The following is a 25,793-nucleotide window of genomic DNA, read 5'->3' as shown; positions in this document are numbered from 1 at the left end:
TCTGAGGGACCGAATCTCAAATGAAGAAATATGTCTAAGAACAAAACTAACAGACGGTATACTATCAACATAATTACGTCTCTGAAGTGGAATCGGCTAGCACAAATCGCCAGATTATCAGACAGCCTATGGACAAAACGTATTGTTGAATGTAGACTACAAGAGGTATTAAAGAGCAGAGAAAGCCCACCAACTGAATGGACTGACGACTACAAGCATGTTATCAGTAATTGGATGCCAGCCGACCAAGATAGAGCCAAATGGAAAGAGCTGAGTGACATATATGTCCAGCAATGAACGTATACAGGTTGATGATGATGATGATGATGTTTTTAATATATTTATCAATAGAAAAATGCTCCCTTTGTTGTCACTGTCTTTCAATTGATAAAAATGTTCCTAAATTTATATTGTACAAATGAGATGTGTTGAATGTTGACTCAGTAACATTTGGTTTCCAGAAATTCCCTTTATTTAAATTTGCCCTAGTTTTTATAATAATAATTCTCACAATTTTATCTTGACTCCTACTGCTTACAGTCCATTTAACTTACTTAACTTCGGCAGAAAAACAAGCGAATAAAACTAAATCCCCTCTAAAAAATCCCCTCATTAAGAACTTTATACCACATCCATCCCCCTGCTTCTTAAACAGAAGACAATCCGTTCTCCAAAAATAAATAAACCAAAATCCTTCCCAATATTCATCATCAACCTTTTTGGGGCCTTACCCAAATCCCCAACATCATCCAATTAATAAATTATTACGTCCCTATTTTCGAAAATCCTTTTGGGCCGGGGATAAGCGGCATAGGAAGAGCCGAGGGCGCAGGGCTCCAGCAGGATCGCGGTTCGCTGTGGATTGCTCCTGCATTTGTCTTCGAAGGTCGCCGAGGCGCACTTCGACGCCGGGGAACAGCTGAACATCGCGAAGAGGGACACCAGGAACGACTGACTGTTTTGCATATGCGTGACTGTTTACTGGCGCTTTCAAGTTCGAAAGTATCTGACATGGTTAAGTGATGAGTTTGCGGTTTGGGCTGATTTCGGTGGATTTCAGACAGCGGAAATAATGGTTTATAAGTGAAATGTGATAGTGCAGTGGGAGAAAATGACAGTTTTATTGTCCTTTCAGGCGTATTTTATGATTTTCTCTATTTTTGTTCAAGGTAAATATTTCCAAAATATTTTTTTTTAATTTAAAAAAAATTTAAACAGGAAAGTTAATTAATATAAAAATATAGCTAGTTTAGGACTTACATAAGAGCTTAACAGTGAGCGCCAAAAATTTTGATTAGAATTTAAAAAACTCTCATTATAAATCTGCGCAACACAATATTTTTTTATATTCTTTTTTAAATATCTTGCAATAAGAATACAAACCTGTCTGTTAAATAAAGTCTTAATTTTAAATAAAAATTTAGATTCGGTCATATATCTACATAATATGATTATAAAAGAAAAAATAGTACAGTAACAAACATACTTCCAGGAAATAAATCCAAATGATCTTTAAAGGAAAAAAAAACTTAAGTACAAGCTTAAAAAACTTGAATATATCCAAAAATTATTCACTAGATATTACATAGAGTGTGCTGGAATAAGCTTATAAGCAATTTGTTCTCAGAGATTATTATTAAATAATAATTTTATGCTCTGGAATCAACATTTCGGTCTTTACATGAATCCTCTTCAGTTGACAGTCACAATATTAAAATACAAAACATTCATCACGTGACACTTCATTTAAAGACTTTTGAAATAATAATTTCAAAATGTTGAATGTCCTGTTTTGAGAATTTATGCTAGAAAGTGCTGTCTTTCTCTTCAATCCTGACCCCCCCCCCTCGGAGGAAGTGTAGTAGTCGACGTGATGTCGTGTAATATCCGTCTCCTAAGATTTTTGTCTCTGGTCATTTCTTTCAACTTATGAATAGGTCTTTTTCATATTCTCGTTATTTGATCGATGCATCTTGTTGGGGATCTTCCTCGCGATGTTCGTCCTCCACATTTCCTTGTATAATGAGCCTTTCCATGTTTTCTGTGTTTGGTCTCATAACATGTATTTTAATTATTGGAGACGGACTTTACTGGAGCGTCGCTGGCTAACTTTTAGCTCTCTTAAAATTGAATTATTTGTCCTATGGTCGGTCGAAGGAATTAGTAGCATTCGTCTCCAAAAGATCATTTCAGTGGCGTCTGTCTTTCTTCTTTCCGATTTTCTTAGGGTCCAAGATTCATATCTGTAGGTCAGTATTGGAAATATTAAGCAGTTGATTAACATTATCATTAACTCTCTGAAAATTTGACAGTCCTTGCATATTGAGGTCACTTTAAAATAATTTATTGGATTTTTGCGAATTTTAGTGATTTTTAGATGATAGGGGAGATAATGTTATGAATAGGTAAGTAAACACACTTTATTAGAGAATAGCTAGAAAAAAAAATAATTTCTTACAAGAGTTAAGTATTTATTTTTGAAAATATTATCAATATTTCTCATGTAAGTAATAAAAAAATATCCTATTTGTTGTTTCCTCTCTAATTTTTTGTAATATTTCTTATTCAGCACTATACCATTATGTGATAATTTCTTGGACTATTTAGGCAATTGTTACTGGTTATACACTCTAGATTTTAAGTAACTCAACAACGTTGACTAGTGAGATCTTAGTGGCCACACAATGTGTCCCAGTAGCCAATCTATAGTACTATAGTAGATAAGCTCACGTCATGGCGTCATAATGGGGCGTAGTTCTCTATTGCTTTAATGTTACAGTTTGCGAAAATTATTGCAGATCGTTTGCAATTATACTATTGATTTCCCTAGTACTCTCGATATCAACATCGACAATAAATTTGGGCTTACAAATTAGGGCTAATATCACATTAAAAAGGTCTAAGGGACACCAATATTATTTCACAATTTTCATTAACAACTTAACACTTTTTTTGTTAATACATAACTTTCGATTTAAAATTTGTTCTCTACAAGTGAATGTAATTAACTATTCTAAATGGGAAATAAGCCACAATTTAACAAAAAAAAAGATTTATTAACATTTCGATGCCCACATCGGACGTCGTTGTCAAAATACAAAATATTAATAAATGAAACAAAAATGTTGTTGTTAAGTAAAAAATTCTTCTAATAGTTTAATTTAATCTGACTCATTTATATCGGCAATTTAGATATACAGTGATGAGCGCACTAATAACCGGCAAAATAACGCAAAAGATGGAAAACATATTATTAAGTTTTGAGATAGGAAGGGATGAACCCAGTAGAGGTGTTAAATTTAGCGATAGTAACTTAAAAATTGACATTATATTGATTATTTCCCAGCTTTAGACGTATCGTACAAGTTTGAGAAATGCCACTGTCACAGTGACAGTTTTAGCTGACATACTTCACTGATACGTCTAAAGGTGGGAAACAATCAATCTAATGTCAATGCATTTGTTATTATCGCTAATTTTAACACCTCTACTAGTTTTATTTCTTTTTAACCCAGAACTTAATATGTTTTCCATCTTTTGCGCTATTTTGCCGGTTATTAGCGCGCTCATCACTGTATATTATAATTTAAAAGTAGAAGACTTTAAAATGATGTTGCCAATATTTAGGACTTGCGTTCCTGGGACCACTTGATTGAAAGATAGGTAGTTCATTCGATTACATGAGATCTACTTTAACTCAAGAATAATAATATTTAATATTATCATAAAATGAAGTCTCCATAATTCACAAATGTGGTCTAGGGGTAACAAAGTACTCGACTCTAAGAATGTACCACAAGGTTAATTAAAAATTTATACGTTAAATATCGTTACTGGACGCGTTTCGGCTCTACAAGAGCCATCATCAGTAATGTACAGGGTGTCCAAAATTGTTATGTTTTGCAGTGTATACCGAAAACTAGAGGAGATAGAAAAAAAGTAGTTAAGATGTCATGACTTCTTTTTTCGTTAAAGTAACGATTGCTCAATCAAATGCTCAATAACTCCTCACATTATCGAGATACTGGGCGATTATTGAAAAATGTCGAAAACGACAGGGTTACAGATCTTTATTAAGAAAATTTTTAAAAAACTTTATAGGAACTTTTGATAGATATATTATGGACGGATTCAGTGGCGTACAAAAAACTTTTTTAGGGGGTCTCGCTAAGGAAATGTAAACCGTACTTATGTTTTTTTAATGGGACACCCTGTATATTCTGACATTTTTCGTTTACCTTTTAAATTTTCTTTCATCTGATATGACATATTATCATATTATATCTATTTTCAGTTGTTGGAGCTACCGTGCAAATAAATTGTTTATAGTTGACGTCAGGTTAAAGGCACTTAAAAATAAAACACTCGGTAACTTATTTTAACATTTTAATATTAGGGTACCAATCACTTATTAAAATAAAATCAGTACCTACCTAACTTAAAAATGAAGTAAATACTTAACTGCTTATTATTGGTTCAAAGTGAATTTTTATTTTGAAATTGTTGATTCCATATTTAATAAATAAAAATCAGGAAATAGAATACACTGTATTTTATTACCTTTTTCGTTTCCATTTATAATTTTTTTACCCAATATATTATTATTGTCTTTTATACTTTCTATCTAAAATGACATAGTGTTACATCTTTTCTTCTTCTTCTTTAAGTACCGTGCCCAAATTTTTAGGCGTGGGTAGCTTCCATAACAATTTGCCGATATGGTTCTCGATCTTGTGCGGCATGTAACAACTGATCTGCTGATAAGCTAGTCCATTGACGAAGGTTTCGGAGCCAGGAATATTTCTTTCGACCAATTCCTCTTTTTCCGTCGATCTTTCCATTGAGTATTAACTGCAGCATCCTGTATCTGCTACCTCTCATTATATGCCCCAGATATTCAAGTTTTCTCTTTTCTATCATCTTCATTAAGTCACCTTCGCCTTGACCTACTCTGTTTAAGATTTCTCTGTTTGAAATGCGTTGAACCCAAGATATTCTGAGCATTCTACGATACGACCACATCTCAAAGGCTTCTAATTTGTTCATCATGTTAACCTTCATGATCCAGGTTTCACATCCATATAGTAATACAGGATACACATAACATTTTAGGAACTTGATTCTTAGTTGTAAGTTCAGCTGAGGGTTGCTCAGAATAGATCTAAGTTTCATAAATGCTCCTCTTGCAATTTCTATACGAGTTTTAATTTCTTCATCCGGATTTAGTGTCTTGTTTATCCAACATCCTAGGTATTTAAAATGGTTAACTTTTGTTATTGATTCATCATTGACAATTAGTTGCATAGGGCCGACGTCTTGTTTACTAACCACAAGTAACTTTGTCTTTGTTGCATTTATGTTAAGTCCGTTATTGGAGCATTCTCTAGTGACTCGATCTCTAAGGAATTGAAGATCTTCGATATTTTCAGCCATGATCGCGGTGTCGTCTGCATATCTGATGTTGTTAATAGTTTCTCCCCCGATTCGAACTCCACATTGTCCTTCCAAGGCTTCATTAAAAATTATTTCTGAGTATACGTTTAACAAAGTTGGGGATAACACACAACCCTGTCTGACACCTCATCTACCTACATCTTGTAAGAATGTTCATTTCATCGAGTAGGCTTTGGTAATGTTGGCATGGAAAATAAAACAAAACATGTGTCATATGTGTTATCTGTCAGAATTAATATTGTCACCCAAAGTATTGTCAACAAAAACAAGAATTTTGAAAATTGTGAAAAATACGATATGCATTTTGGCATATATTGAATGTCAAAAGAATGTTAGTGCTGCATCTGAATTATACAGGGTGTCCCGAAAAGATTGGTCATAAATTATACCACAGATTCTGGGGTCAAAAATAGGTTGATTGAACCTCACTTACCTATATACAATAGTGCACACAAAAAAAGTTACAGCCCTTTGAAGTTACAAAATAAAAATCGATTTTTTTTCATATATCGAAAACTCTCAGAGATTTTTTATTGAAAATTGACGTGTGGCATTTTTACGACAGCAATATCTTAAAAAAAAATTAAGTAAAATTTGTGCACCCCATACAAATTTTATGGGGGTTTTGTTCCCTTAAACCCCCCCAAACTTTTGTGTACGTTCCAATTAAATTATTATTGTGGCACTATTAGTTAAACACATTATTTTTAAAACTTTTTTGCCTCTTAGTACTTTTTCGATAAGCCAGTGTTTATCGAGATATTTTGAATATTTGTCGAATCCACCACATATTTTTATAATATGGTTAAGTACGGTTATAGAGACCTGTTAATAATCTGAAAATTTATTTATAATTTACATTTTTAGGTATATTTTGAAAAAGAAGCTACATCTCGATAAAAGGTGACTTATGAACAAAAGACTAAGAGACAAAAGTTTTAAAAACACTGTGTTTAACTAATGGTACCACAATAATAGTTTAATTGGAACGTACACAAACATTAGGGGGTTTTAAAGGAACAAAACCCCCATAAAATTTTTACGTAAATATATTGAAAAAGAAGCCGCATCTCAATAAAAACTGGCTTATCGAAAAAATACTAAGAGGCAAAAAAGTTTTAAAAACGTTGTGTTTAACTAATGGTACCACAATAATGAATTAATTGGAACGTACACAAAAGTTTGGGGGGGTTTAAGCGAACAAAATCCCCATAAATTTTTTATGGGGTGGACAAATTTCACTATAATTTTGTTTTAAGATGTTCCTGACATAAGAATTACACATGTCCATTTTCAATAAAAAATCTCTAATAGTTTTCGATATATTGAAAAAAATCAATTTTCATTTTGTAACTTCAAAGGGCTGTAACTTTTTTTTGTGAGCACATTTGTACTAAGGTAAGTTAGGTTCAATCGAACTATTTTTGACCCCAGAATGTGTGTTATAATTTATGACCATTCTTTTCGGGACACCCTGTATTTTAAACGATATCCAGAAAGAAGAAGGCAACCAGAAAAGAGAATTTTTAAAAAGCTTGATTTAAATTTATTACAGTATGGATGTTTCGTAAAACCACGGCGTCAGTATGAAAAAAATAATGAAACGAGAGTTTTAAATACGTTGGGTTATATACACGCATACCATAAAACTTCTTTACGTCAAATTGAGAAGGAAATAAGAAAAAGGTGTCAATTATTATTACAACAAAACGGGGAGTATTTTGAACTTTAATTATAATTTTCATATTTTTGTAAAATTAATTATAGTTGTTACGTTGTCTATTATTGTTGTTTGTTGGTTTATGTTAATGTTATTATTTTTGTAAAATTAATTCTTGTAGTTAAGTAGTTTTTTGTTGTTGGTAAATTCGTTATTCCTATTTTTTAAGTTGATTGATTTTATTTTTGCTAAACAAAAATGTCAAGGATTGGTACCCTCATATTAAAATGTTAATATACTTTACCGAGTGTTTTATTTTTAAGTGCCTTTAACCTGACGTCAACTATAATAGCTATTTTCCTAATAAGTGCAGAAAGTCATTCTTTTCCGCACGCGACTGCAGTTTGCCGAACTACGCGAAGCGGGAGTTCGGCAAGCAGTCGAGTGCGGAAAAGAGACCTTCTGCAAGAGTTAGGAACAATATTTTTTCTAAGAGTCTTTAAAAAATTACCAAATCTTAATAAATTAATTTAATTAATATGAAAATACATACACAAATTAATTCTTGGACAAGGTTTTCAAAACCAAACTTTCAATATAATTAGTTAGCATGACGACGATCTTGGTTTCCATGACGATGATTCAGAACGACTGTTAGTGTCTACCGATTTGACTTTCGGATATTATGTCAAAATAATTTAATTTCATCGAATTGTCGCGTTAATTTCATTAAAACAAGAACACAATAAGATATATTTGAAATAAATTAGTAAATAATATCTATATATTAGTTTATTGCAGGTATTATAATTACTTTAAGGCCATATTAACATATCTAAATTAACATGCGTGCGGAAAAGTAAAAACCGCGTGCGGAAAAGTAACGCGAATGTAAAAATGCGTGCACGAAAGTAGACATTTTTGCACGGTCGTAGAAAAACAATTTATTTGCATGGTAGCTCCAACAACTGAAAATATATATATGATATGTCATATAAGATGAAAGAGAATTAAAAAGGTAAACGCAAAATGTCAAAATATACAGGGTGTCCCATTTAAAAAAACTTAAGTATGGTTTATATTTCTTTAGCGAGACCCCTAAAAAGTTTTTTGTACGCCACTGAATCCATCCATAATATATCTATCAAAAGTTCCTATAAAGTTTTTTTTTAAATTTTTCTTAATAAAGGTATGTAACCCTGTTGATTTCGACATTTTTCAATAATCGCCCAGTATCTCGATAATGTAAGGAGCTATTGATGATTTGATTGGGCAATCGTTACTTTAACGAAAAAAGAAGTCATGACATCTTAACTACTATTTATTTATCTTCTCTAGTTTTCGGTATACACTGCAAAACTTACCAATTTGGGACACACTTTACAGTAAATACAATACAAACTAACCCATCAGGAAGGAGAAAGAAGCGGTGAAGCGTCATTCAAGCTTAATGTTTTTTCGAATAGATACCCTTAAGCTATTAACAAATTTTAAGCTTATTATTAATCAACTTTTTTTTGGTATGCGAGATCCATGCCTATTCACCGCTAACAATTTTTTGTATTAAGGGTTAGTTATTTACATATTATATAAAATGGATAAAAAGCTATATGAGAAAATGGATATAAAGCGAAAATATTTTTCACCAATATTTTTATTCAATGGTTCTGTTATATAAATTTTTCATTATATTCTGATTAGTTTAATTCAGATATATCTGAATATTTTAACGTTGTTTTTTGTTTATATAATATAAAATTATTTTGTAAGCATTTATTATAAATTATTTACCTAGGGCAATATGTTTAAACTATACTATAAATTAAAACTGTATGTACATATATGTCCGGTACATGAATTAATTAAACTTAATTATATTAGGTAGGTATTTATTGTTCGCGAAAAAATACCAAATTTAATGAATATAATAATTGAACAGAAATGTATTATCCTAGTTAACTCGTTTAGGCCAGAAAATGAAGCTGAAAAAATGGCAAAAATTATAAAAAAATGTTTGTTTGTTTTTCTTAAAGATAGAATTTGGATATGTACATAGTCCAGAAAGCCACTGAGCATCCGCTAGGAAAATATTATAATTCGGATTTTTTGCACAATCTTACTCAAAAAGGACCCCTTTTAACAAATTTGCATGTTGCCAGGACCCAAAAGGTGGTCAAAACATTTTTTAAAGGTTTTTTTTGTTTTTATCCTAAAATTATTTTTTTACATGGAAAAAAGTTTTTTTAGGTTTTCTGGATCATTCCAAACAGAAAAGGTCTTTATTGACTTTTCTCTAAAAATGATAGTTTTCGACATATAAGCGATTAAAAATTGAAAAATTGCGAAATCGGCCATTTTTAACCCTCAAAAACTATGTGAAAAACTGAAAATTTGAATGTTGCCAAGGTAAGTAGATATTCTTTAAACATCGATTAATGAAATTCCGAAGAGGTTTTTGCAATACAGTATTCAAAACTCCTTTGTTTTTTAATTGCTAATCAATTGTGCGCGACACTATTTTCCACCGACAGTATCGTGCAAATGAAAGGAATAAATTCGTTATTTCGTAAACTGGCGACTTTAAGAAAAAATCCCGAAACAAGTCCATTTTTATTTTTAAGTTATGATATTGTGGCATATATGGTATACTAGTGACGTCATCCATCTGGACGTGATGACGTAATCGATGATTTTTTTAAATGAGAATAGGGGTCATGTGCTAGTTCATTTCAAAGGTTCTTCAATTCTCTATTCAGTAATATAAACATTTACATAATTATTTATACAGGGTGTCCAAAAAATTTTTATTAAATTAAATTATTTGACAAAAAAAGAAGTAGAAGGACATCCTGTATAAATAATTATGTAAATGTTTACATTACTGAGTAGAGAATTGAAGAACCTTTCAAATGAGCTACCATACGACCACTATTCTCATTTAAAGAAATCATCGATTACGTCATCACGCCCAGACGGATGACCTCACTAGTATACCATATATGCCACAATATCATAACTTAAAAACAAAAATAGACCTGTTTCGGGATTTTTCCTTAAATTCGCCAGTTTACGAAATAACGAATTTATTCCTTTCATTTGCACCATACTGTCGGTGGAAAATAGTGTCTCGCACTCTTGATAAGCAATTAAAAAACAAAGGAGTTTTGAATACTATATTGCAAAAAACTCTTCGGGATTTCATCAGTCGATGTTTATAGAATATCTACTTACCTTGGCAACATTCAAATTTTCAGTTTTTCACATAGTTTTTGAGGGTTAAAAATGGCCGATTTCGCAATTTTTCAATTTTTAATCGCTTATATGTCAAAAACTATCATTTTTAGAGAAAAGTCACTAAAGACCTTTTCTATTTGGAATGATCCAAAAAACCTAAAAAAACTTTTTTCCATGTAAAAATAATAATTTTAGGAAAAAACAAAAAAAAAAACGTTTAAAAAATTTTTGACCACCTTTTGGTCCTGGGAACATGCAAATTTGTTAAAAGGAGTCCTTTTTGAGTAAGATTGTGCAAAAAATCCGAATTAGAATATTTTTCCTAGCGGATGCGCAGTGGCTTTCTGGACTAACAGTTCTTTGATTAAATGCATATTTAATATTTCGAGTTATTCACAAAAAACCCTTTAAAGTCGATTGTATCTTCAAAAAACTGTTACTTTTAACCGCGAATAACTCGAAAACTATTATAGTCCAGGAACCGAAGCTTTTCACCTCGCAATTTTTACAGAATGGATCGATTTGCTTGAAAATTTGAGAATATGTAGTGGATAGTCCAGGGATCAAAATCTATATGATGCCGAAAAGCGTTTTTACCATGGGGTGGTTACCACCCCATCTCGGATTTGGAAATTTTTTATTATATTTTGACTGCAAAAGTTGATGAATATATTAATTCTAAGCAAAAGATGATCTATACATTTTTTTTGAAAAAATTAATACTTTTCGATTTATTCGCTACCGAAAGTATTAGTTTCGATATCGAAAAAGTCAATGCTTTTCGATATTATACTCATTTACCATTTACTCAATTTTTGCCGTAGAATTTTTTTTTAAATCAAGTTCTTGGGAGTTAAATAACCTACAGTTTCATATTAAGACATTTTTGCGTATATCTGAGGCTAATCTTTCTATTCTGAAGAAAATGGCATTTTTTACCAAACTACAAAAATTGGTTATTCGCTTTTAACTTCATTTTTTTTTAAACTAATCATTCTAAGCTGGTCAAACGTCTAGAATATATTAATATTACATAAATAAAGGGGAATGAATAAGGCCAATAACTAAAAACACTGCTAACTTACATTATTGTGCTTCCAATTGAATTTTTCCTTTTTTTTTTTCACAAAAATATATTGATTTTTTAACCGTAACCGTTTTAATTTTTATCTTAGAAAGTTTGGCGAAAAAGAATATTGTAGGTTTTTACAAGGTCTAAAAGGCTGCTAATGTTAAATCCTTTTAAAATCCACAGTCGTAAAAAGTGGTGACTTTGAAAGGGTTGGTAAAGGTGGTTTTTGTATGTTATTACCAGTATAGAAAAAATGTTTGCAAAACAGGTTCTTGGGAATTAAATAAGTTACAATTTCATATTTAAACAATTTTTCGCATCTCTGATGCTAATCTTTCTATTCTGAAGAAAAGGGAAGTTTTTACCAAACTCCAAAAATTCGGTATTTGCGTTTGACTTAATTTTTTTAAAAACTAATAATTATTCTAAGCCGCTGAAACTTCTAGAACCTAATATTAATACATATATAAAGAAGACCGAATAAGGTCAATGGCTAATTTTAATTAGGGTGATGATTAGGGGTTTGCTTTCGATCATTTTTTCGCCGAAAAAAATCGGGACTGACATTCTTTTCATTATTAGCCACTTAATTTTTGAGCTAAAGACTTGTTTTTTATTTCTGGAGATAGTTATTTTCAAATAATTAAAATTAGTTTAAACATTTTATCCTCGAAAAATGCCTATTTTTCCGTTTTTTGACTTTGATACTACAATATTTAGCATTTGACGAAGAAGAGCTAACATATAGTAAAGTATAGCTCGATTACTATTAGTCTTAAAGAAAATTTAAAAAAACGGTTTTGTTGATTTTTTCACAAGGTGCATTTTTGATAAGAAAAGTTGTTTTGATAAAACGAAAATTTTTGAGTTATTTGCAGAAAAGTGATTAAAAACATTGATTTTTTCGATATAAAACTAACACTTTCGATAGCGAATAAATCAAAAACTATTAATTTTATCAAAATACAGAAGGTTTTTTGCTTAGAATGACTGGTTTTACCAACTTTTGAGGTCGGAATATATTAAAAAATGTCCATCCCCGACATGGGGTGGCAACCACCCCCATGGTAAAAGCGCCTTTCAGCATCATATAGATATTGATTTTTAGACTATCCACTACTGATTTTCAAATTTTCAAGCAAATCGATCCATTCTGTTAAAATTGCGAGGTTTTGTCCTATTTTAAGCTTCATTACTTGGACTATTAGTTTTACGAAGAAAACGTAAAGAACATTTTTTCCTTAGAATTACTCTTTCCATTGATTTTCATGGTTAAAATGTAATAAAAGATTCCCACCCCCTAGATGGGGTGGCAACCACACTCAAGGTTTTAGCGTACAGCGGCAGGATATAGAAGATTATCCTTAGGCTAGGTTAAAATTTTTGACAACTAGCTCTTTAAAAATAACTGTTCATAAAAATTTGTTTTCGAAGTACTATGCTTTGTTTTTAAACCAGGAGGAGTAAACTAGAAAGACAGATTCACACCCAAGAAAGACACTAGAAAAATCACTAAATACATCTTCTTTTGGGTTGATCATGTCGACCTTCAACGGTAAACCATATTATATTATACTAATATATTGAAAGAGTTCTAAAAACAACTGTTTTTTTATATAAAAGTAGACTAATGCCCATGCCTGGTTGCACCATCAGACTGTAAGACAACTGATTTGCTAATATGCAACCGTCACTCAGTCAAACTACTTCAAGAGACTATCATCTCATCCAAATCCACTCGCCAATGATCTTTTGATTACACCAGTGCTTAGATGACTAAAAATTGCTTTGGATTTCTCCACCGATAATAACAATATTATAGACAGAAGTTACTCATTTGTATAAACGTCAGAAATTTGGTAATAACTTTTTACTAATCATTTTTACTAATATAGATATAACTATCGAACACAAAAGTAAATTTATTACAATATATTTCTTAAAGTTCATTCACCAACACACATTTTTCTTTAAACTAACGCGTTTGATTCGAAATAAATGCTAAGCCATTTCCTTCATAAGCCGCTCCAATTCCAACTGATAAAAATATATGCCTCAATAATTTTCAACTGTTATACTCAACGAGATCGCAAGCCCTAACGTGCCCTAACGCTTCTTAGTTGATCATGACGAAGCTTTTACTTCCTTATAATATCCCATCTCGACTGGAGTCGCTCAAGGTATTGTACTCAGTTCAACCCAATGCTTACTGTACACAGCAGACATCCCTACCACAAATGATACTATGCTTTCTACGTTTGCAGATGATACTGCCATAATGGTCACTCATGTAAATCCAAGATTATCATTCAGAAATTTGCGAACCCATATCACCATCTTGTGTGACCACTCTCACCACCCTACAAAGACAAGCGCTTCTAAATATAACAGGAGCCTTGAATAGTACAGGAACGGCTTCATTAGAGGCTATCACAGGTCTCCCTCCGCTGGAATTGTATATTTCGGCGGTAGCCTTTATGACCATCCTGAGGCTCAAAGCAAACAATACTTGGAGGCCAAATTATGTATTGAATAGCCACACAAACATTACTGGGACTATACTTGAGGAATACATCTTTATGATGAACTTAGATATGATGACACCAGAACTAATCTTTACTGAGAAGATTAACACAATTACACCATCTAGAGAACAAAAAGTCCCAAACATTAATGGAGACTTAATATGGTTCACTGATGGATCTAAAACTGCCCATGGTACTGGATCAGGAGTCTTTGGGCAAACATATAACTATAATATATCTTACAGCCTAGGTCAACATACAACGGTGTTCCAGGCTGAAGTTTTTGCTTTGGTGGCCTGCATTGATGAAATAATTGATGAGGACTCTAAAGCTAAGAGAATCAACATTTACACAGATAGCCAATCGGCTATTCTGGCTGTAAAGAACCCTCTCACCAAATCAAAACTGGTGAGAAACTGCAAAGATCTCCTCAATAACCTGGCAAAAGACAACAAAGTGTCTTTAATATGGGTGCCGGGTCATGAAGGGGTGCATGGGAACGAACGAGCAGATATGTTAACGAAACAAGGCTCGAGAAAAACTTTTGAAGGCCCAGAACCTTTCTGTGGCATTACTAAAGATGCTATGAAAAAGGGGTTCAGAAATGGCTGATAAAGAATCATCAAAATAAATGGAGAACCACTCAAGGGCAAATCCAGACTAAAAAAATAATCAAGAATATTGATAAAAAACTCTCGAACAGTTTGATGAACCTCAATAAACAAGAGATCAAAACGGTCACTGAAATGGTGACTGGACATTGTCGTTTAAGAAATCACCTATACAAACAAGGTAAGGTGAATGAACCATGGTGCAGAAAGTGCGAAATGGAAGAAGAAACTGCCATACACATACTATGCTATTGCAGTGTGCTAGGTGATGTAAGGCAGAACTTCACTGGTCAAATGAGGTTTGAACCAGAAGAGATCTTAAAACTACCAATAAGAAAACTGTTGGCCTTCGTTGAGGCCACAGGACTTATTAAAGTTTAAGGAGAAGAACAGGGTTTGGTACAAAGGTCTTATGACCAAGTGCCAGAGACTAACGAGTCTCGCCTGAGTTAAGAAGAAGAAGAAGAAGAAGAACCCAATTATATCGGTCGGTCGGTCAGATAGCCAAACGGTGTGAGGCGCGCATTCAACAAATCTAGCGGATCTGAGTTCGAGCCTATCGCCCGATGAATAGAAAAATAAAAATGCTAACCGCCGTAGTATAAAATTCTAAGAATCTACGGCTTAGTCTGGAACAAGCTGGTGTCTGATCGGCCTATGGGGGAGCAGTACGGCAAGGGATAAGGACTTTTGGCTCAATGATACTCCTCTGTAGATCACTACCGGAAGGGCGTTGATGCCTAATAACGATGTATATATGTATATATAAAACTATGGCATGTCAAAGTAAATAATACTAAATTAACTCATATCACGTTTATATTAAAATGAGGGAACTGTTTTCTGGTATCTATAAACCAAAGATTACTGCCTGCCAGGAAAAGGTATCTGCATATCCACACAGATAATCACCTAAATTGGGAAAAACGTATATGACCCAAAGGACTGAGCATGATTTACAAGAAAATATACTGGTTTATGAATCGCAAGTAAGGGTTAAGTATCCAGAACAAACTTCTGGTCTGGATGCACGGGATTCCAATATGAAGAACTGCCAGCAATATATAAATATGTAGAGACTGCAAAGGTTCTAATCCAATATCCTTGATGATGTTTGGAATGACCCATAGTATGTATAGTATGGGCTAAACTGTGATATTTATCATGATTTGAATGTTCAAACTGTATAATGCAACACCGTCACTCAGTCAAACTACTTCAAGAGACGATCATCTCATCCAAATCCACTTTCCAATGATCTTTTGACCCCACCACTGCATAGAAGACTAAAAAGGATGGAATCACTGGATTTCTCCACCGATAATACCTATATTATAGACAGAAGTTACTCATTTATATAAACGTCAGAAATTTGGTAATAACTTTAATCATTTTCACTAACTACCGAACACAAAAGTAAATTGATGTAAAAAAAAAATGAATAACCATTTTCAATTTCGTTGCAAAACGAAAACATAGCCGAACCATATTCTAGTCCAATCAGAGTGCTGCAAGCACCCCTACCGGTTTCGAAACTTATTAGTCTCTCATCAGGAGGCACTTATGCTGCCCAGCAAACAGACCGACGTGTTAATTACGTGAATTTTGGGTACATTTGTCACCAATATACGTAAATTATTTACGTGAATTTCACGTGAAAATTTGGCTGGAATGTCACATTGAAAACACGTCTTTAAATTATGTGAATAACTCGTCTTCATTAGACGTGTTATTTACCTTAAATAGCAATAAAATGTTTCGGGAAATTCACGTTGCAAATACGTGTTGATTAACGTATCTTTTAGGGAATGTAAATAGTATTATTCACGTGAAAGATACGTCGTCGGTTCTCGTAAATAATTCGACCTTAATTAACTTATGAATCACGTAATTATTATCCTCATATTATTATATAAATAAAACAAGCATATAAATTATTAACCATGTATTTATTTAGTAGAATTTAGAGACTTTAAAACATTTGTCTTGTATAATTATTATATAAGATAATGAACCAAAAATGGTACTGACCTAAAGACACATTAAAAAATTTACCAACACAAAACACAACACAGGTTACTTGTTATTTCGAGGAACACTTCGACACTTTATTGTTTTTTCTGATTGCATCATCGGCACTTCAACACTCGAGCAGTGAGGTAAACGTTAATACGAAAGACATTATTATAAATAAACCCGCCTAAAATAAAACGAGAGAAATAAAGCTCTTCACGCTTCACTTTTTGTTGTGAGTGGGAGAAATGTGAGAAGCTGATATTAGAGGTTATGATCATCGATTATAAAAATCGATTATTTTTAAATTACAGTTAAACTATTCTACTTACTTTAAATAAGTATTACGTATTTTCTTTTTGTTTTTAAATTTCTTCTACTATTAACTAATTGGTCTTACTAAAAATCTATTTCAATACCAGAATAATATAAAAAAATAATCCTATCGAAACGTATTTATTATTCGATAAATCGATTAATTTAGTTTTCGAATCAACTATGTTATTCACCTACCGTGGTCATGTGATATTATTTAAAGGAGGAGAAAGGCTTGGTAGTACGTCATCACCGCGCACGATTTGAAAATTAGACTCAAGATAGCTCCTGTGATATTTTTAAAGAAAAAATAGCAAAAATGGCTTCAAATCAAGGTTGGATTGAAATAGTTACTCTAAATGATTTTAAAAGCGAAATCATAAACTTTTTGTTTAAATATTGGTATTATTTACATTACTTTTACGTGAAATAAATCTAATTTTTAGACGTCCATAAAATACAATGAGTAAAATTCAAGCGATACGTATTTAACCAACACCGTTGTAAAATTTTGTTTTCCAGAATATTTCTCAAAATTTAACCAAAGGAAGTTATTTCGGTTTTGTGATTATTACGTGAAATACACGTACCTTTGGGATGTAACCAACATTCACACATATTATAAAAAACATGTACCATATTCGTCATTATGATTTTATATTATTCTAATGTCAAACATGTATAAAGAAGCACTAATATATACGTGAATTATTTGGCACTGAAATACGTTTTTTTTTTCCGTCATAAATCACCGAGTTACGTATTCGTTGAAATTTGCCGTAAATTTAACGTAATCATCACGTAACTGGGCTCAAACCCTTTTTCTGGGTGCTCTCCCTGATCCAACCAAAACAAACCCCAGCGTGCTGTTTCGGATTGCAACGAACGAAATGGCATAGATGCCCTAGCGGCAACTGATAGCAAAAAGACTAAGTTTTCACTCTAATGGCATATAAAACAACATAATGTATTCTACACCCCACCAGAATGAAAACAATGGGAACCTTCTCTGGTTACACCTCCGAGGCTTCTACAATTTGCAAACCATACGGATGCTGAGACTAAGGAAGATGAGGGAATTCTACAATTTACAATTCACGTCCCATCTGCTCAGCGCGGTAAAGTTTCAACCAGAATGGTTCCCTTCATACTCCACACAGAGTAAATGTAAATCAAAAATGAATAACCATTTTCAATTTTAAATTTTAAATTTTCAATTTTAAATTAAAAATGGTTATTCATTTTTGATTTACATTTACTCTGTGTGGAGTATGAAGGGAACCATTCTCGTTGGAACTTTACCGCGCTGAGCAGATGGGACGTGAATTGTAAATTGTACAATTTCCCTCATCTTCCTTAGTCTCAGCATCCGTATGGCTTGCAAATTGTAGAAGCCTCGGAGGTGTAACCAGAGAAGGTTACCATTGTTTTCATTCTGGTGGGGTGTAGAATACATTATGTTGTTTTATATGCCATTAGAGAGTGAAAACTTAGTCTGATTACAATGTATTTCTTAAAGTTCATTCACCAAAACACATTTTTTCTTTAAACTAACGCGTTTGATTCGAAATAAATGCTAAGCCATTTCCTTCATAAGCCGCTCCAATTCCAACTGATAAAAATATATGCGTCAATAATTTTCAACTGTTATCCTCAACGAGATCGCAAGCCATAATAGAAAGAGGCGTATCCCACACTAAGCTCTAAAATAATAATTTATGTTGGATTTAACCCGTCCGCAAAGTAAATATCCTCTTCTATGTGCAAGTGGATGGCTCCCAACCTGCTTCCTGTCATATATTAGTCAGTGGCCTTTTTGCTAAGCTAGAAAATTGGCGCCATTTTTTCTAAGCGACACATACATTTCGTCGTAATTTATTTCTGAGACGGGTTTTTCTTGACTTCTTTTCGGATTTCTTTCCATGTTCACTTCTCTTATCTCTTGGAATTACAAATTTCCTCAAAATGGATCTAATCGTGGCTTTTATACAGATGCGGACTTACAAAATTCGTTTAAACTTCTTTTTTGCTTTTATCAATAAATAATTATTAACTAAATAAAATTAATATTTCAAAAATTTTCAATTAACTCATTGAAAGTCATAATAAAGTAAGTTTTAGAAGCTTATTAGTCCAGGGTAATAAGGTTTTTCCCATGACACTCGAGCAGCTAGGGTACTGAAGCGTTTTTTCGACAGGTAATACCTATAAGAGCAAATTGTAACTATTTCCTGCGTAGGATCTGGCGGCCATTTTTATTTATAAACAATTAAGTGTCAAAAAATGGTATTTTTCCCTTTTTTTTTCAAATCAATGGAAAACAGTGAAACTTATGGTTTTTTTAGTACAAATATCTTTGAGATCATGGAAAAAACATTAAAATGACGTATTGCAAAGTTTGATATACTCATTTGTTGTTAATATAATTGCGAAAAAAGGTCGGAATTGCAAAAAAAAATCGCAATATCTATTGCAAAAATTAGTGTACAGCTTTGAAATTTTTGTTATTTAAGGGTTCTTTGGTGCTTAATATGTGATAAAAATTTCAAAGCGATTCATTCAATTGTTTAAATTTTATTCAAATTGTTTATCCCAGAGAGCATTTTTTGCAATACCATAAGTCAGAAAAACATGACGTTAGAACCATTCCACAGGTGTCAAATGAAATAACATGCGATATATTTTCAACTTGGTTTAAAAAAAGCCAATAAAAAATGCATTTATTAGTAATAAATAATTATGCAAAAGTATCATAAATCTTTCCTTATAAACTCTTTATTTTGTTATATAAGAAATTATATATATTTATTACAATTTTTTATCAATTATGATATAAATAACATTACTTGGTAGTTGTGCACTTAAATCAGGGTAAAAAAGTTAATTTTTTTGGAAAAAGTTATCCAAAAAGTTTATAAGGAAAGATTTACGATACTATTGCATAATTATTTATTACCAATAAGTGCATTTTTTATTCGCTTTGTTTAAGCCAAGTTGAAAATATAGCTCATGCTCTTTCATTTGACACCTGTGGAATGGTTCTAACGTCATGTTTTTCTGACTTATGTTATTGCAAAAAATGCTCTCTGGGAAAAACAATTTGAATAAAATTTAAACAATTGAATGAATCGCTTTGAAATTTTTATCACTTATTTAGCACCAAAGAACCCTCATTTGACAAAAATTTCAAACCTGTACACTAATTTTTATAACAGTTATTGCGAAAATCATTTTTTTGCAGTTCCGACTTTTTTCGCAATTATATTAACAATAAATGAGTATATCAAACTTTGTAATATGTCATTTTAAAGCTTCTTCCATAATCTCAAAGATATTTGTACTAAAAAAATCATAACTTTCACTGTTTTCCATTCATTTTAAAAAAAGGGAAAAATGCCATTTTTTGACAGTTAATTGTTTATAAATAAAAATGGCCGCCAGATCCTACGCAGGAAATAGTTACAATTTGTTCCTATAGGTATTACTTGTCGAAAAAACGCTTCAGTACCCTGGCTGCCGAAATGTCACGAACGAAGTATATTTTTGTCTTATTACCCTGGCCTATATCTTTAAACTTTAACTTCGACCTGCAAACTTTTAGAAAAAAATTTTAATTATCGCCTTAAGGTGGGCCCACATTACTTGTGCTCGTGCTCGTACTCAGGCTTTTACTTGTGACTTGTGAGCCGCCGGGTGCCGGAGTCAGAGCAGAGCAAGCCACACAAGTAAGATACTCGCAAGGTTCCGGCGGGTATCGGTACATCAAAGGAAATTCGCGTAAGCTTGCGAGTTTATTTGGACGGAAATTTTCGCGTTTTGTGTACTTATATGACTTGCATTAATCGGGCGTGCATATCGTGCAGGTTTTTGTTTAAAATGGAGTGGAATAACGATATTCTGATTGATTTAATAAAGCTGTATTAAAAACACGAACTTTTGCAGGAGAGTAGTAATAAATTTTATAAAATCCTAAATAAACAGAACTATGCATGGAAGAAAATATCCCAGGAACTAAATATAGATGTGCAAGAGATTAAATGCAAAATCAGTTCACTACTGGCAACTTACAGAAAGGCTCGCCAAAAAGTTTCCCAAAATAATAAATCCGGAATAGGAACCGATGAATTGTATTCTCCTTGGTTTGCCTTTAAATATTTTCGTTTCTTGCACATGAAAAATATGGCCCACTTCATCAAGTTGATAAAGAAATGCATACCTTTGGCACAATAAGCGAAACTGGCTGCTTGGAAAACTTAAACAAAAAGCTTAAGCTGGTGTACGAATCACCTGAAGCTAAATATCTTAGCGATACAGGTAATCGCTCTTTTACAGGAACTGCTTTTCGAAATGTTGGGTTTTTCTTAATGACTTTTGGACCAAATAAAGTTATCAGTTTTTCAAAAGTACTAGGCGGCAAAGTCTATGAAAGTGGAGATTTTTAACATTAAAGTCACTAAGTAAGTTACTTACACTGTATTCACTTTGACTTTTAAACAGTGACGTCATCCACCACCGTCTTTTTTTTCTCATTTTCAATTTTTTTAACAGAGAATATATCACAATAAAAGCCTCACTGGCTGCCGCAAGCTCGCCCTCTTCCATTGGAACCGCCGGAGTACAAGTATTTTTCCAAATGAACAAGACTATGTGCCCGTCTATGGAAAGATGAAAATCAACAATAAAACAATATACTATTTAGGAAGTCAAGACGGTTCACACAGATATGATGTCGGGATAATACTAAACAAACACATGGATAAAGCTGTAGTAAATTTCATTCCATACTCCAACAGAATTATCCTCTTACAATTTAATCAGAATAAACCCAAATTAAACATAATACAAGTTTATGCTCCGACTGCGGACAAACCAGAGAGCGATATTGAAACTTTCTACGAAGACCTAGACAATATTTTAAAATCCATTAAATCGCAGGATGTTACAATTATAATGGGAGGTTTTAACGCAAAGGTTAGAGACGAAAAAGTAGAAGAATGTACAGGAGGATATGGTCTGGGCAACAGAAACGAAAGAGGTGACAGGCTTATCGAATTTTGCCAAAACAATAATTTTGTCATAACTAATACATTGTTTAAAATGCCAAAGAGAAGACTATATACCTGGAAGTCACCAGCAGATCAAGAAGGGAGAATTGTAAGAAACCAAATAGATTATGTATTGATTAGACAAAGATACAAGAACGCAATTATATCTTCAAAAACCTATCCAGGTGCCGACATAGGATCAGATCACAACCCAGTAGTGACCAAAATTAGGCTCAAAATGAAAATAATAAAACGCAGAACAACAGATGTAAAAATCGATACAAGTAAACTAAGAAACCCACTCATAAAACAACGCCTGACAGATGAAATTAATAACCGTTTAATGAATGCTAAAGAACAAATCCAGCAAAATACTGAAACAGAGACAAAATGGTTATTAATACAGACAGAAATAGATAAATGTCAAAAAGAAATTCTTACACCAACCAGATACAAAAAGAAACAATGGATGAAGGAGGAAATCTTAGATTTAATGGAAGAAAGACGTCAGCATAAAAACAAAGATAATCAGATGTACAAAAATGTGGATAAACAAATAAAATCCAAAATTAAACAGGCTAAAGAACAGTGGTTAAAAGAACAATGCGCAGAAATAGAAGAACACCAGAAAAGACATGATAATTTTAACACACATAAAAAAATTAAGGAATTAACGCAGATCGACAGAAAAAGAAAACCGGGAATACTAAAAGATATAGATGGGAAACTTGTGTTGAGTACTAACGAAAAATTAAAGAGATGGACAGAATACATAAATGAATTGTTCAAAGACAATAGAACAGAGCAGATGGAAGTCGAAGTAGAAGATGATACGGTTTTGAAGATATTAAAAGAAGAAATTAAATCGGCATTAAAAAACAGCCAAAATGGTAAAGCAGTAGGTCCAGACCAAATCCCAGTAGAAAGCTTAAAATGTATAAATGATGAAACCTTAGACATTATCGTAGACTTGTTTAACACAGTGTACATAACAGGAAACATACCAAAACAATGGTTACTCTCAACCTTTTGTGCTATCCCTAAAAATACAAACGCCAAAGATTGCAGTGAATACAGAACAATATCATTAATAAGTCACATTCTCAAATTATTCTTGAAAATAATACATGGTCGTATAAACAAAAAACTAAAAGAAGGAATAGATGATAGTCAGTTTGGGTTCAGAAACGGACTAGGAACCAGAGAGGCGTTATTTGCTTTTAATGTGTTAGCTCAAAGATGCATGGACATGAATGTGGATGTGCATGTTTGTTACGTTGATTTTGAGAAGGCTTTTGACAAAGTAAGACATGAAAAATTAGTCCAAATTCTAAAGACAAAAAACATAGACAAAAGGGACTTACGAATAATAACAAACCTTTACTGGAATCAAAGAGCACAAATTGTAATAGATAACGAACCCAGTCCAGAAATTGAAATCAGGAGAGGAGTTCGGCAGGGATGTATTATGTCTCCATTACTCTTTAATGCATATAGTGAAGCCATTTTTGAAGAAGCATTGCTATCTCAAAGTGAAGGAATAATAATTAACGGAAGATCTATTAACAACATAAGATATGCAGATGACACCGTGATTATAGCAAGCTCTGCTGAACAACTCCAACTACTACTGAACAAAACAAACAATTTCTGTAAAGAATATGGACTAAAAATGAATATAAAAAAGACCAAATACATGATAATAACTAAGAAAACAAACATACAAACAAGCATACATTTGGGAAATGTACCGATAGAAAGGGTTGATAAATACAAATACCTAGGAACCTGGATTTCAGAGAAAAATGATCAAACAACAGAAATAGGGACCAGGATAGAAATAGAAAGAAATGCGTTTGTAAAAATGAAAACAGTTCTCTGCAACAAAGACCTTAGCTTAGAACTGAGAGCAAGAGCTTTTAGATGCTACGTGTTCTCGATACTACAATATGGACTTGAAAGCTGGACATTAAAGCAAGAACACATAAATAAGCTACAGTCATTTGAAATGTGGTGTTACAGAAGAATGCTTAGAATAGCATGGACACAGAGGAAAACGAACACGGAAGTACTGCGAGAAATGGGTAAAGAATGCGAAATAATAAACAATAAAAATAAGAAAGTTACAATATCTAGGTCACGTAATGAGGGGACCGCGATATGAAATGCTAAGACTGATAATACAGGGAAAGATAAGAGGCGGAAGGAGTATAGGAAGAAGGAGAGTGCCATGGTTAAAGAATTTAAGAGACTGGTTTAGATGCAGTTCTATAGAACTCTTTAGAGCAGCGGTGGATAGAGTAAAGATAGTGATGCTGATATCCAACCTCCGATTAGGAGACGGCACTTGAAGAAGAAGAAAGTCTATCTGGACGGTCAAGTGAAAGTAAGGACAAGTACAACAAGCTTCACGAGTTCCAAGTAGAAGTACGAGTAAAAGTAGGAGCACGAGTAGTCTGGACGCACCTTTAAATGGCATTTCCAAAACAACCTAATAAGCATAGGACAAAGTGGATTCCGTTCGAGTAGATCCACTACATCTAATCAGATTAGATTCTAGACAATCTAATCTAATTCAAAGTGGCATTAGATAATCTAGACAATCTAATGCCACTTGATTCAGCTATACTTATATGAATCTTGTCTGCACTATTAAAAACATGATCGTTTTCTTTGACATAAGAAAAGTTGTTGACACAATATGGAGACATCTTATTGTAAAAACACTTTAAGTATGGCATATTCAAGAGCATTAAACAACACGAACATTTCAAGTTAAATCTAATGGATTCCAGACGAGTACATCAAATGGAAACGAAATAGAACTGGGCAGGTCACGTGGCTCGAATGACAGATAACAGATGGAGAAAGCGCCGCATACTTGAATAGCGACCAAAAGATGATGCCTATGAAAGCAGTGGTCGTTCACCAATACGTTGGACTGATGACCTAAACCAGGGGTTACCAATTATATTCCCTGAGGGTCCGTTTCAGGACCCTAGGACGCTTCCGGGGTCCGGATGTGATGCTTCCTGATTCTGGTTGTCTTTTTTTTTCTCCAACTACAATGTTCAACACATAGGTTGAGCCAAACATTGCACAATTTTACTGTTAAAGATTTTCAAAATTGCCAAACACTATATTTTGAAAAAAGACTAAGTTTTCACTCTAATGGCATGCAAATTGTAGAAGCCTCGGAGGTGTAACCAGAGAAGGTTCCCAATGTTTTCATTCTGGTGGGGTGTAGAAGAGCATTATGTTGTTTTATATGCCATTAGAGTGAAAACTTAGTCTTTTTGCTAGCAGTTGCCGCTAGGGCATCTATGCCATTTCGTTCGTTGCAATCCGGGACTGCACGCTGGGGTTTGTTTTGGTTGGATCGGGGAGAGCAGCATATGTGCCTCCTGATGAGAGACTAATAAGTTTCGAAACCGGTAGGGGTGCTTGCAGCACTCTCTTCTGATTGGACTAGAATATGGTTCGGCTGTGCTTTCGTTTTGCAACGAAATTGAAAATGGTTATTCATTTTTGATTTACGTTTACTCTGTGTGGAGTATGAAGGGAACCATTCTCGTTGGAACTTTACCGCGCTGAGCAGATGGGACGTGAATTGTAAATTGTAGAATTCCCTCATCTTCCTTAGTCTCAGCATCCGTATGGCTTGCAAATTGTAGAAGCCTCGGAGGTGTAACCAGAGAAGGTTCCCATTGTTTTCATTCTGGTGGGTGTGTAGAATAGCATTATGTTGTTTTATATGCCATTAGAGTGAAAACTTAGTCTTTTTGCTAGCAGTTGCCGCTAGGGCATCTATGCCATTTCGTTCGTTGCAATCCGGGACTGCACGCTGGGGTTTGTTTTGGTTGT

At 33.1% G+C, this 25,793-nt stretch overlaps 1 protein-coding gene across 1 annotated transcript in view; it reads left to right on the top strand.

Annotated features, from left to right (window-relative positions):
• The first annotated feature begins 879 nt into the window (after positions 1 to 879).
• LOC126890370 (uncharacterized) overlaps positions 880 to 25,793 on the top strand; it is a 368,464-nt gene continuing 343,550 nt past the window's right edge. Inside the window, exon 1 of the mRNA XM_050659247.1 lies at positions 880 to 1,169. Coding sequence (XP_050515204.1) covers positions 1,112 to 1,169 — 58 coding nt within the window. The 5' untranslated portion in view covers positions 880 to 1,111. The remainder of the gene's footprint in view (positions 1,170 to 25,793) is intronic.

This window comes from Diabrotica virgifera, chromosome 8, assembly GCF_917563875.1.
Source record: "Diabrotica virgifera virgifera chromosome 8, PGI_DIABVI_V3a".
Taxonomy (NCBI): domain Eukaryota; kingdom Metazoa; phylum Arthropoda; class Insecta; order Coleoptera; family Chrysomelidae; genus Diabrotica; species Diabrotica virgifera.
This window is presented reverse-complemented; position numbering and strand designations above follow the sequence as displayed.